Source organism: Schistocerca nitens, chromosome 5 (genome assembly GCF_023898315.1).
Source record: "Schistocerca nitens isolate TAMUIC-IGC-003100 chromosome 5, iqSchNite1.1, whole genome shotgun sequence".
Taxonomy (NCBI): Eukaryota; Metazoa; Arthropoda; class Insecta; order Orthoptera; family Acrididae; genus Schistocerca; species Schistocerca nitens.
Window position 1 is genome coordinate 728705182 of NC_064618.1, and position 16908 is coordinate 728722089.

A 16908-nucleotide genomic window follows, 5' to 3' on the forward strand; every position below is an offset into this window, starting at 1 on the left:
TATTGAAAATATAATGTTAACTATGTTATGAAAGATATACAATACCAATGTACAATGCAGCCAAATCTTTAAACAGCAGGTCTGTACTTCAACAATAGAGCATGACAAAGCCTTTTGACACACAAGCTGCACCCGCACAATCCACCCACAAAGTGTCAGTACATAAGCTGGCTTGCAATTACAAGCAACGAAATAAAAAACAACTGCCTTGCAACATAACCTATGTATTTCTCACACATACCAGCAACTCATATGAATTACAGCCAGCAAAGTCAATGTCTATTGGTTTCAAAGACTTGTACAGAGATACACTGCGTCACCAACGGCGACGATAACCATGTCACCCAGGCATTGCAGAGGTACATTTACACAAGTGAATGTTGCAAGCCAATACCCAAGAGTAAAGCATCTGCACTCATCAACATCCACAGAGCAAATGACGCCACGTGCTGTAAACATACCTCTGCAATGCCTTTGCGACTTGGTTATCACCGCCGTTTGTGGCGTAGTGTACCTGTGTACAAGTCTTTGCTAGCAATAGACATTGACCTTGATGGGCAATTCAATAAGCAGCACCTAATTGGTGGTCCAAATGTCTTTCGTGGTCTGAGAATGCAGTTCACATGTGATGTTAGTGTTGTCTTTGGAGGCAGTACATGGTTGACGTCGGCTGTTGTGTGGGGGCACCAGGCAGACTACGGTGGCCTTGAAGCTTTCCCAGATGCAAACATTTTGGCTTGGAAGACTTGGAGTATAGTGGAGAGTGCAGGACTATTAGCGAAGGTTCCCTATGGTACCTTGGTTCCAGACAAGCCCTTTAATTTGTCTACAAGAAGAAAGAAGAAGCTGAATGCTGATGAATATCTTTTCATCTGGGCCAAAGTAGGCAACAACTAAACAAAAAATAAAGATTTCTGGTGACTGTATGTTGTTTTATAGACAATAAAAAATTCCTTATCTCCTTTCCTAATTCCTTATCTTTCAAAAAAAAAAAATCATTCAGTTATTTGTGCTTTTAGTGCATGGTTACACTCTAGGCGTAGTGAGGCCTTGAGGGAGGTGATGTGTTTTGTCTGTTGACGAGGCACTTGGCTATCTTAAGAGAGCTGACTTAGCCTCAGGTGCAGCCTGGGTGGCGCAGCACAACTAGTATTACTTGGCACCACTAGTATTACTTGGCACTGAGCACACTACAAACCGGAGACCGGAAGTTGACAAGCGGGCTGCAGCTGGCTTTCCCTGATACAAACATTTTGGTTTGGAAGACTTGGAGTATAGCAGAGAGTACACGACTACTAGCGGAGGTTCCCTATGGTTCCTTGGTTCCAGACAAGATTTTTAATTTGTCTACAAGAACGATAAAAGAGACTTCATTAAAAAATAAAATACTAAGTATGTTACAAAATTAACAGTCCAATTACACAATGGAATTTGTAATAAAAATACCAGGTCTGCGGTTTGCTAGTGTAGTAGTGCCATCAATCAGGACCACAGAAGACATGCTTTCAGTAATTTACAACAGAATGGAAAAATAACTGTCACTGGACATACACAATGCTAATGTCCTGTGTATCGTACAATCATATGTGCTACATATGCAACCCAATAAGTGAAAATTGAGACTCTGAAAATATCTGATATGAGTGCCCAAACCATGCCCAATGGGTAGAGAAAAATTTGTGCACTCAGACTTCACAGCGTCATTTCTCACATACTAGTAATACAAAAATATCTCTCACAAAATTTTGTCCTGTGCATGTTTCCGGCAGTAAGTGGACGTTAGAGATGGACAGTCTGGCAATGCTGTAATCATGTGTATGGTGACTACTCTTGTCAGCACACAGGACTAGTGCTGTACAGGTTGTGCAGTAATAGCATTTTGGGTTAGCTTGCTGGAGGTTGAGGGTTCGATGATGGGTTGAGGCATATTTGGTTTTATTTGCCAGTTTCATTCTGCCATGTAATACTGTAGTATGCACCTTTTTATAAGCCACATGCATCCAACATTTACATAGTACATTCCTAATGAAATGTAATGGTCCTTAACGTGGCAAGAATAATAGATGGCACTAATCCGTCGTACCATTGGGGGCGGGTACACACAAAACAGGATTGTAACCTAGTAGATTCAGTGGTGCAAAACAGTTCATGTCCCCAATGTGTAAAAGGCTTCTTTAAAAGTTGACTAATGAAAATGATTGTACTTCCATTTCTGTGTTTGTAGTATGTAAGTGCAAATGCTTTGTAGAAGAGCCACCTTAATCGCTGTATGACAGTTAAGACACCAGATACCATACCATGCAGACTACATTTAGCAAATAAAAACAAATTCGCCTCGATCCAGAATCGAACCCTCCACCTCTCTCTTACTAACCCAAAACATTATCCACTGCACCAACTGCACCCTGCACCTATATGCTGACAGAGTAGCAGTTACCGTACAAGACATTGTTGTATTGTTAGTATGTGAGGAACCGCACTGCGAAGGCCAAGTGCATGAATTTTTCTGCACCCTGTATATATCACTCTTACGTGTTACTTGTGTGTGTGTGTGTGTGTGTGTGTGTGTGTGTGTGTGTGTGTGTGTGTGTGTTATGTCTCCACATATTTAACAGTTCCAGTATACAGACTACATATATATTGAAGTTCTGACTGATTCTTGGTTGGGGGCAGTTTATGCACTTATATCACTTATTTCTCAAGCCCCAATGTAGAATCAAAGAGTTGCATCTGTGGCACATACAACTGGGCATTATATATATTAGCACTGACTAATGAGGAGGTACTGAGCAGAACTGGAGAGAAGAGGAATTTTTGGCCCAACTTGACTAGAAGAAGGGATCCGTTGGTAGGACATGTTCTGAGGCATCAAGGGATCACCAATTTAGTATTGGAGGGCAGCGTGGAGGATAAAAATCGTAGAGGGAGACCAAGAGATCAATGCACTAAGCAGATAATGATGTGGGGTGCAGTAGGTACATCAAGGTGAAGCTTGCACAGGATAGGGTAGCATGGAGAGCTGCATCAGACCAGTCTCTGGATTGAAGACAACAACAACAACAACAACAACAACAATGACTATGTCAAGTGGCAGTTATTTTTCCATTTCATTGTACATTACTATAAGCACGCCTCGTGTGTTCCCAATTGCTAGCGTGGATTGTGTGGGACAACCTGTCCACTAACAATCTGTGTTCTACATCACTGGCAAACTCCACATCTGTTATTTTTGTTACCAATTCCATTGTATAACTAGACTGTTAATTTTGTAACATAATTGGTGTTATATTTTTAACAAAGTCTCTTTCCTCAGTACAACTCATTGGTTCATTTGTAGCTCATATGAATACATGATGTGTGTAATAAATACATTGAGTATGTCACAAAACAATTATTTTTCGTATAATTTATAGCATGTAATTGTGAGCCACCTTATGTGCTCCAGACTGGTGCTTGGATTGTGTAGGCATAGCTTGTTCATTAAAAGATCTTTGTTTTCCTTTATTTGTGAGCTACAGACCTGTTGAACTGTGTGCTGTACTGAGACTCAAATTCGGGACCTTTGCCTTTCACAGGCAAGTGCTCTATCGACTGAGCTACGCAAACATGACTCATGACCTATCCTCACATCTCTACTTCTGCCAGTACCTCATCTCCTACCTTCCATACTACACAGAAGCTCTCCTGCAAAACTTGTCAGGACTGTCACTTCTGGAAAAAAGGATATTAATGAGACATGGTTTAGCCACACCTGGGGGACATTTCCAGAATGAAATTTTCACTCTGCAGCAGACTGTGACTGATATGAAATTTCCTGGCAGATTAAAACTGTGTGCTGGACAAGGTCTTGAACTTGAGACATTTGCAGGGAAGTAAAAGTGAGAGGATGAGTTTTGGGTTGTGTTTGGGTAGCTCACTCAGTAGTGCACTTGCCCATGAAAGACAAAGGTGTTGAGTTCAAGTTTCAGCCTGGAACAGTGTTCAATCTACCAGGATGCAAGACATCAGCACACACTCCACTACAGAGTGAAAATCTCTTTGTGGAGACAATCGCCAAGCTGTGGCTAAGCACATCTCTGCAATAGCCTTTCTTCATGGGGTAGTAGTCCTGCATATAATGCGAGAGAGCCTCTCTGAAGTTTGGAAGCTAGGAGATGAGGAAAGATTGGAAGTAAAGCTGTGAGGATGGGTTGTGAATTGAGCTTGGGTAGCTCAGTCAGTAGAGCTCTTTCCTGCAAAGGGCACAGATCCTGAGTTCAAGTCTTGGTCCGGCACAAAGTTTTAATCTATCAGGAAGTTTCAGTGCACACTTCGCTGCAGAAAGAAAATTTCATTCTACAGGCATGTTGTTTAATGATTCAACTGCATTGTATAATGATGTTGTATATCTTTTGTAACATAATTAGTATTATATTTTTAATAAAGCTTCCTTTGTTGCAAATTACGTTAACTGTAGCTCACGAATAGATGGTGGGGGACAAATAGTGCTGATTACGTCCCTTTACATTTGTTGATCTTTTTGCCTATGATTGTCAGGCAGTTTGTCTGATCATGTTTTGTGGATGGATTGTGCAGAAGCAGTGAATGCACTTGAAAGAAGGTTTTTTATTCTGCTTTGTTAATGAGCTGCAGATTTTGTTTTAAATGCACATCATTGTACAACAATGCTGTGTATTATGAGTATTATTTTTAATAAAATCTTCTTCCTTATTGAGTGCTACAGTGTGAGCTGTATACACGACAGGATGCATGAAAAGGGGAGCAACAATCAACACATGATAATGGTGGTTCTGGCACATTTATTAGGATAGAGTCAAAAGTTACAACATGTGTTCAATATAGTCTCCTAACTCAACAACATGCTGTGTCCAACAGTTGCTCACAGCATATCTAGTACAATCAGAGTGACATGTCAATGTATGCTATCCTTTAGATCACAAATAGTCTTCATACAATCCCGATAGACACAGCCTTTCAAATATACCCACAACCAAAGTAAATATAATAGAGGGAAACATTCCATGTGGGAAAAATATATCTAAAAACAAAGATGATGTGACTTACCGAACGAAAGCACTGGCAGGTCGATAGACACACAAACAAACACAAACACACACACAAAATTCAAGCTTTCGCAACAAACTGTTGCCTCATTAGGAAAGAGGGAAGGAGAGGGAAAGACGAGAGGATGTGGGTTTTAAGGGAGAGGGTAAGGAGTCATTCCAATCCCGGGAGCGGAAAGACTTACCTTAGGGGGAAAAAAGGACGGGTATACACTCGCACACACACACATATCCATCCACACATATACAGACACAAGCAGACATGTTTAAAGACCAACCAAAGTAACACGGATTTAGTTCAAGGGATCTGGAACGCCACACACCTTGACATTGCCTAGAGACGATGTGGTCATTACTGAAGGTTTTTTGAAGCAAATCTTTCATCCTGTAAGTGACATGGAGTGACACACCATTTGCATGAAAACAGTGGTGTGGACACGGCTGCATTCTTGCAAAGCTCAAATCACATGTGGCACGAAGAGGTTCTTATAACATACAAATGTCACTGTACATCTAACAGGCCCACAAATTGTTACCTCCTCAAAGAAAAATGAATGAGCTTGTGAAACCACAACACAGTCATATAAGCCGAGTGCAGTGGTGTTCCTGCACAACATGTGGTGGAGTAGAACCCCACACACTACAGTTCGGTGCAGTCATGACAGCATGCAGAGTAAAATGTGTCTCATCCATCTACAGAATACTCTCCAGCCACATGCCATATATTTCCACGCATACCAAAAAATGAAGGCAAAGTAATGGTATTGTAGCCTATCTTGGGGCTTCTTTTAGTGCACATTCTGAATCTTACAGGGGTACCATTGTACAATGTGCCACAAAATCTTTTGAACTGTTAACAAGGGGAGACACAATCCCCATGATATAGGTTGAGCACTGGCTGCAGAATCTGAGGCATGTGCTGCATGGTTGGCTATAGCTACAGCAACTTCATCAACAACTACCATGGGAATGGGCCACCTGCTGCACCACCTAATTCACCTATTTTTAACATATTCTTCAGCCTATTTATTGACATAGGACTTCTACTCTTCTACGCATGTGTTTCTGTCAGTGATATACCTGCAATGCTTGCTGCTGTTCTGATAAAACAACTTTACCAGCAGTGCATGGTCTTCCCTCTCAATATCCATTGCATTCCATACTAAAAACTTTTAGCTTCTTAACCTTTTACACCAACAGCCACTTTACAAAAAGCATACTGATGAAAAAACAAGAATCAGTTCCCATTCTGACTGCTTACAGTGGCATATTTTCATTTGGTGGCAGAAAGTATAACTATCATTCGTTTCAGTATTCTGCACGAGTGCACCGAATAATAAACATACCTATGATTTTTAGCATCCTGCAATGTACACAGCAGCATTTGGAACACCATCAGTTTAATTATAACCACCTGGTATGTAAGCAAAGTCATCTGCAGTTTGAGTTCTATTTGCGCTAAATTCTGGAGGAAAGATTTTGTACACATATATATATATATATATATATATATATATATATATATATATATATAGAGAGAGAGAGAGAGAGAGAGAGAGAGAGAGAGAGAGAGAGAGAGGGAAACATTCCACGCATTCCACGTAGGAAAAATATATCTAAAAACAAAGATAATGTGACTTACCAAATGAAAGTGCTGGCAGGTCGACAGACACACAAACAAACACAAACATACACACAAAATTCAAGCTTTCGCAACAAACTGTTGCCTCATCAGGAAAGAGGGAAGGAGAGGGAAAGACGAAAGGATGTGGGTTTTAAGGGAGAGGGTAAGGAATCATTCCAATCCCGGGAGTGGAAAGACTTACCTTAGGGGGAAAAAAGGATGGGTATACACTCGCACACACACACACACACACACACATATCCATCCACACATATACAGACACAAGCAGACATATTACAAGACAAAGAGTTTGGGCAGAGATGTCAGTATATATATATATATATATATATATATATATATATATATATATATATATATGAATATAACAGAGGGAAACATTCCACGTGGAAAAAATATATCTAAAAAGAAAGATGATGAGACTTACCAAACAAAAGCGCTGGCAGGTCGATAGACACACAAAAAAACACAAACACACACACAAAATTCTAGCTTTCGCAACCAACGGTTGCTTCATCAGGAAAGAGGGAAGGAGAGGGAAAGATGAAAGGATGTGGGTTTTAAGGGAGAGGGTAAGGAGTCATTCCAATCCCGGGAGCGGAAAGACTTACCTTAGGGGGAAAAAAGGACAGGTATACACTCGCACACACACACATATCCATCCACACATACAGACACAAGCAGACATCAGGAATGAGGGAAGGAGAGGGAAAGACGAAAGGATGTGGGTTTTAAGGGAGAGGGTAAGGAGTCATGCCAATCCCGGGAGCGGAAAGACTTACCTTAGGGGGGAAAAAAGGACAGATGTACACTCGCACGCACACACACATCCATCCACACATACACAGACATATATATATATATATATACATACAAAGAAGATGTGACTTACCAAATGAAAGTGCTGGCAGGTCGACAGACACACAAACATACACATAAAATTCAAGCTTTCGCAACCAACGGTTGCTTCATCAGGAATGAGGGAAGGAGAGGGAAAGACGAAAGGATGTGGGTTTTAAGGGAGAGGGTAAGGAGTCATGCCAATCCCGGGAGCGGAAAGACTTACCTTAGGGGGGAAAAAAGGACAGATGTACACTCGCACGCACACACACATCCATCCACACATACACAGACACAAGCAGACATTTGTAAAGGCAAAGAGTTTATTGTACACCACTTGTCATAGCAAGGCAGCACACTTTGTTTCCTTAAAGTGTCAACAAGTATGGCATAATGATGAACCTTGGTGCTCAAAATTTGTAATTTAGTGATGAAGCTTGAATGATTAATTAATATGACTGCATAGACAAAATATGCTATGACACGAACTGTGAAGTATACTGCATTTACTTAGTATGAAAATGTCACATTTGCTTCTGTATTTTGTGTAATCACTGGCTGACATTAATAGCCAAATAGATAAACATTTCTGATCTATGAGTCGATTCATAATAAGATAAAATATTATACATGAGCAGTGACTGTTGTTTCTAGTCAACTTATGTTGACGTGTAAACTGTCTCTCCAGTATCATTTCATTAACACACATGACAATTCAAATTGTTTCCATTTTCTTACATCTCTCCGTATCTTGTGATCAGGTGATTTATTGCTTTCTTATTCATTAATTTTTATATTTTTAACATACTTCCCTACTCTCCGCCCCCTCAAAAAGTTTGTCATTTTATAGACTTGCCATTATTGCTATCTCCTCTAGTTTAGAGGGGAAAAAAAACAATGTCCCCTCAACTGACATTCTTAGTTCAGAGCATGATTTTCCAACTTTATTCCTACTAATTATATGTATTATGCTAGGAAATACATAAGTAAACTGCTCAAAAAGGTTCTGCACCATGTATATACTTATGAAAATGTGTGAATTTTGATTTTTAGGAGTCAGAGAATGAAAGTACAAGCCTTATGAAAAAAAAAAGCCTTACTGTGTAATAAAAGCAGAACAAAACAAAATGGTAACTGAAAGTCAATCTCTTTGAAAGTGTTCATCTTTGCACTTCTGTGAAATCAAAAGATACTGCTGATTACCATTCAGTAATATATTCTCAGACACTCATTAGCATGCTATCTACAATGTGGCCGGCAGGTTACTGCTCAAGCTTTTCCCACACTTTGATGGCAGTTCTTCTGAGGTCGTATAGTGCCAGTAAAGTTACTGCTCCAATGACTGCAAGTTTCAAGTGGTCTCACTCACAACTAATCGCATTCGTGCCAGCATCATACTAAGGGCCATACCATTTGATTGATTCGTGACTTCTGGGGGAAGGTGTTTATGATGTGGGCACAGTGTGCTCATGCATCATCATTTTGAAAAATGAACCCATTGCCAAAATGTTGGCTTTAGGGCTCGACAATAGATTTCAGGATTCTGTTCCACTACTGCACAGTTCTCAAATTACCATTGATAAAGTTGAGAGGTGCCAAACATCTGTACTGATACTGAGTGACACAACTACTTTCTGAAGCAATGGGATTGTATGCCTGAGATGTACACTAACTTCTGTCTGTCTACACACACTTCTCTGAGAACATCTACATCTACATCTACATCTATACTCCGCAAGCCACCTTACGGTGTGTGGCGGAGGGTACTTATTGTACCACTATCTGATCCCCCCTTCCCTGTTCCATTCACGAATTGTGCGTGGGAAGAACGACTGCTTGTAAGTCTCCGTATTTGCTCTAATTTCTCGGATCTTTTCGTTGTGATCATTACGCGAGATATATGTGGGCGGTAGTAATATGTTGCCCATCTCTTCCCGGAATGTGCTCTCTCGTAATTTCGATAATAAACCTCTCCGTATTGCGTAACGCCTTTCTTGAAGTGTCCGCCACTGGAGCTTGTTCAGCATCTCCGTAACGCTCTCGCGCTGACTAAATGTCCCCATGACGAATCGCGCTGCTTTTCGCTGGATCATGTCTATCTCTTCTATCAATCCAATCTGGTAAGGGTTCCATACTGATGAGCAATACTCAAGAATCGGACGAACAAGCGTTTTGTAAGCTACTTCTTTCGTCGATGAGTCACATTTTCTTAGAATTCTTCCTATGAATCTCAACCTGGCGCCTGCTTTTCCCACTATTTGTTTTATGTGATCATTCCACTTCAGATCGCTCCGGATAGTAACTCCTAAGTATTTTACGGTCGTTACCGCTTCCAATGATTTACCACCTATGGCATAATTGTACTGGAATAGATTTCTGCCCCTATGTATGCGCATTATATTACATTTATCTTTGTTTAGGGAAAGCTGCCAGCTGTCGCACCATTCATTAATCCTCTGCAGGTCTTCCTGGAGTACGTACGAGTCTTCTGATGTTGCTACTTTCTTGTAGACAACCGTGTCATCTGCAAATAGCCTCACGGAGCTACCGATGTTGTCAACTAAGTCATTTATGTATATTGTAAACAATAAAGGTCCTATCACGCTTCCTTGCGGTACTCCCGAAATTACCTCTACATCTGCAGATTTTGAACCGTTAAGAATGACATGTTGTGTTCTTTCTTCTAGGAAATCCTGAATCCAATCACAAACCTGGTCCGATATTCCGTAAGCTCGTATTTTTTTCACTAAACGTAAGTGTGGAACCGTATCAAATGCCTTCCTGAAGTCCAGGAATACGGCATCAATCTGCTCGCCAGTGTCTACGGCACTGTGAATTTCTTGGACAAATAGGGCGAGCTGAGTTTCACATGATCTCTGTTTGCGGAATCCATGTTGGTTATGATGAAGGAGATTTGTATTATCTAAGAACGTCATAATACGAGAACACAAAACATGTTCCATTATTCTACAACAGATTGACGTAAGCGAAATAGGCCTATAATTATTCGCATCTGATTTATGACCCTTCTTGAAAATGGGAACGACCTGGGCTTTCTTCCAGTCGCTAGGTACTTTACGTTCTTCCAGAGATCTACGATAAATTGCTGATAGAAAGGGGGCAAGTTCTTTAGCATAATCACTGTAGAATCTTATGGGTATCTCGTCTGGTCCGGATGCTTTTCCGCTACTAAGTGATAGCAGTTGTTTTTCAATTCCGATATCGTTTATTTCAATATTTTCCGCAGTGAAACAGCTTCGGAACACTGAATTCAGTATTTCTGCCTTTCTTTGGTCGTCCTCTGTTTCGGTGCCATCGTGGTCAACGAGTGTCTGAATAGGGGATTTAGATCCGCTTACCGATTTTACATATGACCAAAACTTTTTAGGGTTCTTGTTTAGATTGTTTGATAAACCCTGCACACACCTGTGAAGAGAACCAGAAACCAATGACCCAGGCTCCATTTTTACTATCTTATTCATGTATCACAGTCCTAGTGGGTTTGTTCTGTTACTTGTAGTGGATACTCAGGGGCCAAATTCATCATGTGCAGACAGGTGAATACTGTCTGAACTGACAAAACTCCCCAGTTGCCTCCATAACAGCAGCGCACAGTTTTGCTTCATTCTTCTTTGGGTACCTATAGTGCTTTAACATGTAAGTAGTGGTCATCAGCTAGTGTTTTTGACTGTGGATGACCACTACAAGACAGATATTCAAAGTTTCGTGTTTCACGACAGCAGTTAAATATTCAAATGATATTAGTAAGGGCTACAAAAGTTCAAAGGACAACTTCACATGCTGACATCCCTCCTCACTATAAAGTAATAATGTGTGCACAAATTACGATTAAATTACTAAGGCATGCTGACAGACTCAACAGTGCACACAAGCTGTACTGTCCTGTTCATGACTGGAGACACAACACTCTCTACTGAACTGTACAGACAATACAAACTCAGTTATATAGGGTGAGTCACTAACTATTGCCATCTAGAATAACTCTGAAAGTATGATAGTATCTGAAAAGTTTGCAGGACAAATGTTGCCTGTGCCAATGGAGGCCATAACATGAAATTGGTTTTTTGTTGCTAGGTGGGGTCGTGTCTGAGATATGAAGGTCAACTTTGTTTTCTTAAATGGGATGCTATAGTTCGGTACTTATTTTCTGATAGTGGCTATTGAGACGAATCCAATGATGTGTTATCATGGATTGAGTGGTATTCCTTATCACTTCAGCACTTATCGAAGCAAATGCTCTGATAATTCTCTCTCGTTTATCATGCAAATAGTAAGTATGCACCGATTACTGCGTATCCATCTAATGTGCCATTGACATGTAAACACCATTCAACAGTTTCACAATACAACACTAGTAGGAACAGTAAGACTAATATCATCAAATCAAGCGAATGTGAATGATGTATTCCTTCTAAGAACAAGTCGATATGCTTCTCATTTACGGAGAATGCCAACGAAATTCAGTGAGAGCAAGAGACTTACATGCTGAAAGATATCCTCAACATACTCACCCTACACATCATACATTTAAATATATGTATGACTAATTGAGAACAACTGGATCTTTAACACATCGGAAACATATTTGGCAAAGAAAAGTTACTAACAAGGAAATGGAAATTGGTACTCTCGCCACTGTGGTTAGAGATCCTAGTGTTAGTTTGTGTCAAATCGCAAGGGAATCTGGCATGAGCCAGAGTATTGTTGTTCATGTTCAGCATCACCATAAATATCATCCTTACCATACCCGTCTCGACCAAGAATTAACTGGTACGGATTGTATGCGTCGCATTGAATTCTGCCGATGGGATCAACTTCAGATTCAGAGGGATAACACATTTATTAATTTGATTTTAATTACTGATGAGGCTATATTCATGAAACATGGAAATGTTAATTTGCATAAATGCATTATTGGACAACTGAAAATCCACGTTGGCTGTGGCAAGTTGCAAACCAAAAACCATGGTAAGTGAATGGATGGTGTGGGAATCTGGAGGACAGAATTATAGGCCCCTATTTCATAGAAGGAAATCTCAATGGCAGGAAGTACACCACATTCCTGCAAGAAAACTTAGGTCTGTTATTGGAAGAAATACACTCCTGGAAATGGAAAAAAGAACACATTGACACCGGTGTGTCAGACCCACCATACTTGCTCCGGACACTGCGAGAGGGCTGTACAAGCAATAATCACACGCACGGCACAGCGGACACACCAGGAACCGTGGTGTTGGCCGTCGAATGGCGCTAGCTGCGCAGCATTTGTGCACCGCCGCCGTCAGTGTCAGCCAGTTTGCCGTGGCATACGGAGCTCCACCAGATGAGCAAGGTGCATGGGGCAGACAGCAGAACCATGCTGTTTTTATCCAAAAATCATGGCCGGCTCGTTTGCCGGACTTGATGCCTCTGGATTTTTTCTTGTGGGGATTCGTAAAACACATTGTTTATAAAGACATCCCAACTACACCTGAAGATATGCGAGAGAGAATTGTCAGAGCATGTGCTTCAATAAGTGCCTATGTGATAAGGAACACCACTCAATCCGTGATACGAAGTTTGCAGCACTACATTGATACCAATGGTCATCACTTCGAACACCTTCTGTGAATGGATGTTCATGCCACCTTTGTGACCTTCGTTGACCTTCAAACACCTTAGTGTTACACATCATTGGATTCGTCTTGATAGCCACTATCAGAAAATAAGTAACAAACTATAGCATCCCATTTAAGAAAACAAAGTTGACCATCATATCTCTGAAGTGACCCCAACTAGCAACAAAAGACCAACATCATATTATGGCCCCCGTTATCCCATGCAACTTTTGTCCCACAAACTTACACCTCTGATCATACTTCCGGAGTTATTCTTGGTGGCGATAGTTAGTGACTCACCCTGTGTTCAGTTTTCTGTGGTCAAATGAGTATTCTGGTTTCTGTCAAGAAAACATAAACTCTGAGAGTCATAAAGGTGGTGCAAAACTGTCTTGAGCAGTTTAATATACTAAGTTTAACCGCCGCATGCCAAATTGTATACACTAACTATGGCAATACTGTAATGCATGGTCAAAATATGTAGCAACTACATGTACAACAATGAAAATAAATTACTATTGTTATATTTATTGAGAAGTCCAAGAGACACTTCACACTGTAGCATTCTTTACGATGACAATAAACAGCAACATTACTAGCAGAGCTGGTAAATAAATACAAATGAAGCATACACAGCTAGCTACTGGACACAAATGAATAACATAAAAAAATCTGTTGTACAATCTCAAGAAACATCTTTACGTTATTATTTGGATGAGCAAAATTGGCAACAATGCATTATTTCCATCACATGAGCATGTGTTGAACAACCAATACTGAAATGCCAAACAAGAACTTTCAGAGTGTATAATTTATAACACTTTAAACCAATTAATATTAAAAATATTATTTTACTATACAAATGTACTACTCAATGCCTTATGTATTTCATTTACACTATTTCTGTTCACAGCTGCTTATAATTACTGTCTAATTACTTTACATCTAAATGTGCATTTAGATCTCTGCCTTCTGAATACTAGTTTATATGAAATGTGTAGGATAAAAATTCATTTTGGACACAGGTTACAATAACAATCTTTTATTATTAAATGTATGTAAGTCAACATGTATCTGAAGCAATGTCGACACAGCCCATGACAGTACTCCAATTAATATACAAACTAACAATAATATTCATTTGATTTTTATTTTTATCTTACAACTGAAATTTTTATGGTACTTACAGGTCTCCAAGGGCCAACATGCCATGTTGGGCACACAACATCCTGATTGCACGGTTGTGACATGAGAGGTTTTGGACCCAATACTTCCAGACATTGCTCCTCATCTACTATAGATGGGAGGTTGTTGCTAACTATTCTTTCACAATAAACTGGCCTTGTCTGCACTCCCCCACCACAAGTAGCACTACAGCTGCCCCACTCACCAACAGACCATTCAGGCAAGCAAGGATCTGTACCACAAGATTCATTCCTTCTGGGTTCTAATGAAGGATCGCAGAGATCATTAGGAACAACTACTCCATCTTTCCGTCTGATACATGATACATTTCGCACCTGGAAACCTGAAATACAAATTTATGAGTTAGATTTTTGAAGATTTTATATTAAATTCATGAATTCATGTATTAAATTCATGTATTCAAACACTCCAACACCTGAGACTATCATGTGCAGTCTCACACAAAGTAATTCTTTCAAATATGAAGTGCAGACTTCTCTAAAGTATCATAGAACATTTCATTAAATATCAAAACATATGGCCAAAATGCTTTAAGATAATGTAAGTTTAAACTTGTTAAATAACAAAAATGGACAAATACAATCATGTACACAGTAGAACACTGTTGTGTCGGCAATAACTTGAGAACATCTGAGAGAGAGGTCTGATCTGAGTGGTATTTATGAGAGTCAAATAAGCTAGTGCTTTCCTCATGACAGAATTTTAGCCTGGAAATCATAATAAGCTGGAATTCTTGGGCATAGCGATCAGACAATAGTGATTTCATTCGGCCTGGTTTTCTCATCTGGTCAGCTTTTCTGGAAGCCCTGTTGCTGTTGTATGTCCCATCTTGGCTTTAGGGACTCTGGCTGGTGTATCTCACAGCATCTGTGGACTGAAAGACTGCCCTTGCACTCTCAGTATACCTTCTTACTCCATATAACTGGTCATCAGGCTGACAGCGCCTCTCACCCTAAGATGTCAATTCACTGCATTAACACTTGGCAGTTAATTACTCCAGACTGGTTTGTAGTGCAATGATATACCCACATAACCTGGTGGATAGGATGAACAGCAATCTGCAACTGTTTGATGATGATGATGATGTAGTGTAAATAAAAGTAACTGTAGAAGGATACAGGATGACTTAGACAGAATTTGTATTTAGTGTGATGAATGGCAGCTCTAAATGTAGACTAATGAAAGTTAATGCTATGAGTAGGAAAAACAAAACCTGTAGTGTTCAAATACAATATTGGTGGTGCACTGCTCGACACAGTCACGACAATTAAATATCTAGGCAAAACGTTGAAAAGTGACATGGAATGGAATGACCAAGTAAGGCCAGTAGTAGAGGATGCAAATGGTAACTTACATTTATTGGGAGACTATTAGGAAAGTGCACCTCATCTAAAAGGAGACTGCATATAGGATGCTAGGGTGACCTATTCTTGAGTACTACTCAAGTTTTTGGGATCCATATCAGGTCAGATTAAAGGAAGACATTGAAGTAATTCAGATTGCTGTATTTGTTACTGGCATGTTCAATCAACACATGAGTATTACAGAGCTGCTTTGTCAAATCAAATGGGTTTCTAGGAGGGAAGATGATGTATCGTAGCAACACTGAGCTGCATGCCCTGACAAAATAGCTCACATTGGCATCGATCCAATCATGCTGTGTCACACTACCACAGGTTCACTGACAGTGGGTATATTCGTATGCTGCCAGGGATTCACAAGTACACACAGCACCACACCCAGGCAGTCTCATCCTGGACTAAGCTACAGCTGTTGCCATAATGCCAAGCATTTTGATCACTCTCATCTGGACTTCAGCTCTGCTAGGAACTGAACTATTCTGATTTTTCTTCTACTCAGCACTCTGATCACCAGTGTCTTCCATGGATTTCACTATCAATGTCCCAGTGGCAGTGCATGTCCAGTCACTGAATTTTGTACAGTTCTGTTTTCTGTCTTTGTTTGTAGAGGAATAAACTGTGTTGAATACTCACATCTTCCATTTTTTGTTGTTCCTCAGCTGCATAACCCCTTCTTGGATGTAGCAATACTGAATTTCAGGATCACAAAAAGTACTCATTATTAACATGCTCTTAGCATCACATTTCACAGTGTTCCAGAAATTTGTTAAATACATAAAGATCTGTGTACACTTTCTAAACTAGGAATTGTAGTGGAGTTTATAAAGACACTCTTTTCTCTTACACTTTATTTACCAATAGACCTGGGAGGACATCGGAAAATAACGAGACTGATTTCTGAGTTATGTGTATGATTTCTGGATTAAATATACAGATGCAACTGTAAGGACTGATAGGAGATAAATAAAAATTTATTTTTGCTTTACCTCCACCACATGTCACAGTACAGTCTGAGAATTCTCCAGGGATCCATGTGTAGGTGTCTGGATCTGTAGGCTGTGAAACTCCTTTAGGAATACTGTATTCATAATGTATTCCAGGATTAGTTCCTTGGTATAAAAGCTATAAGAAAAAAAAAATATTTTAAAAAGAAAGCAATATGTCTTTCTACTTGTACG

General features: G+C 39.9%; 1 protein-coding gene across 1 annotated transcript in view; it reads right to left on the reverse strand.

Annotated features, from left to right (window-relative positions):
* LOC126260841 (papilin) overlaps nt 1-16908 on the reverse strand; it is a 267981-nt gene that overhangs the window by 203801 nt on the left and 47272 nt on the right. Inside the window, exons 6-7 of the mRNA XM_049958243.1 lie at nt 16717-16852; nt 14351-14691 (exon numbers count right to left, since the gene is read on the reverse strand). Of these exons, the coding sequence (XP_049814200.1) occupies nt 14351-14691; nt 16717-16852 (477 nt within the window). The remainder of the gene's footprint in view (nt 1-14350; nt 14692-16716; nt 16853-16908) is intronic.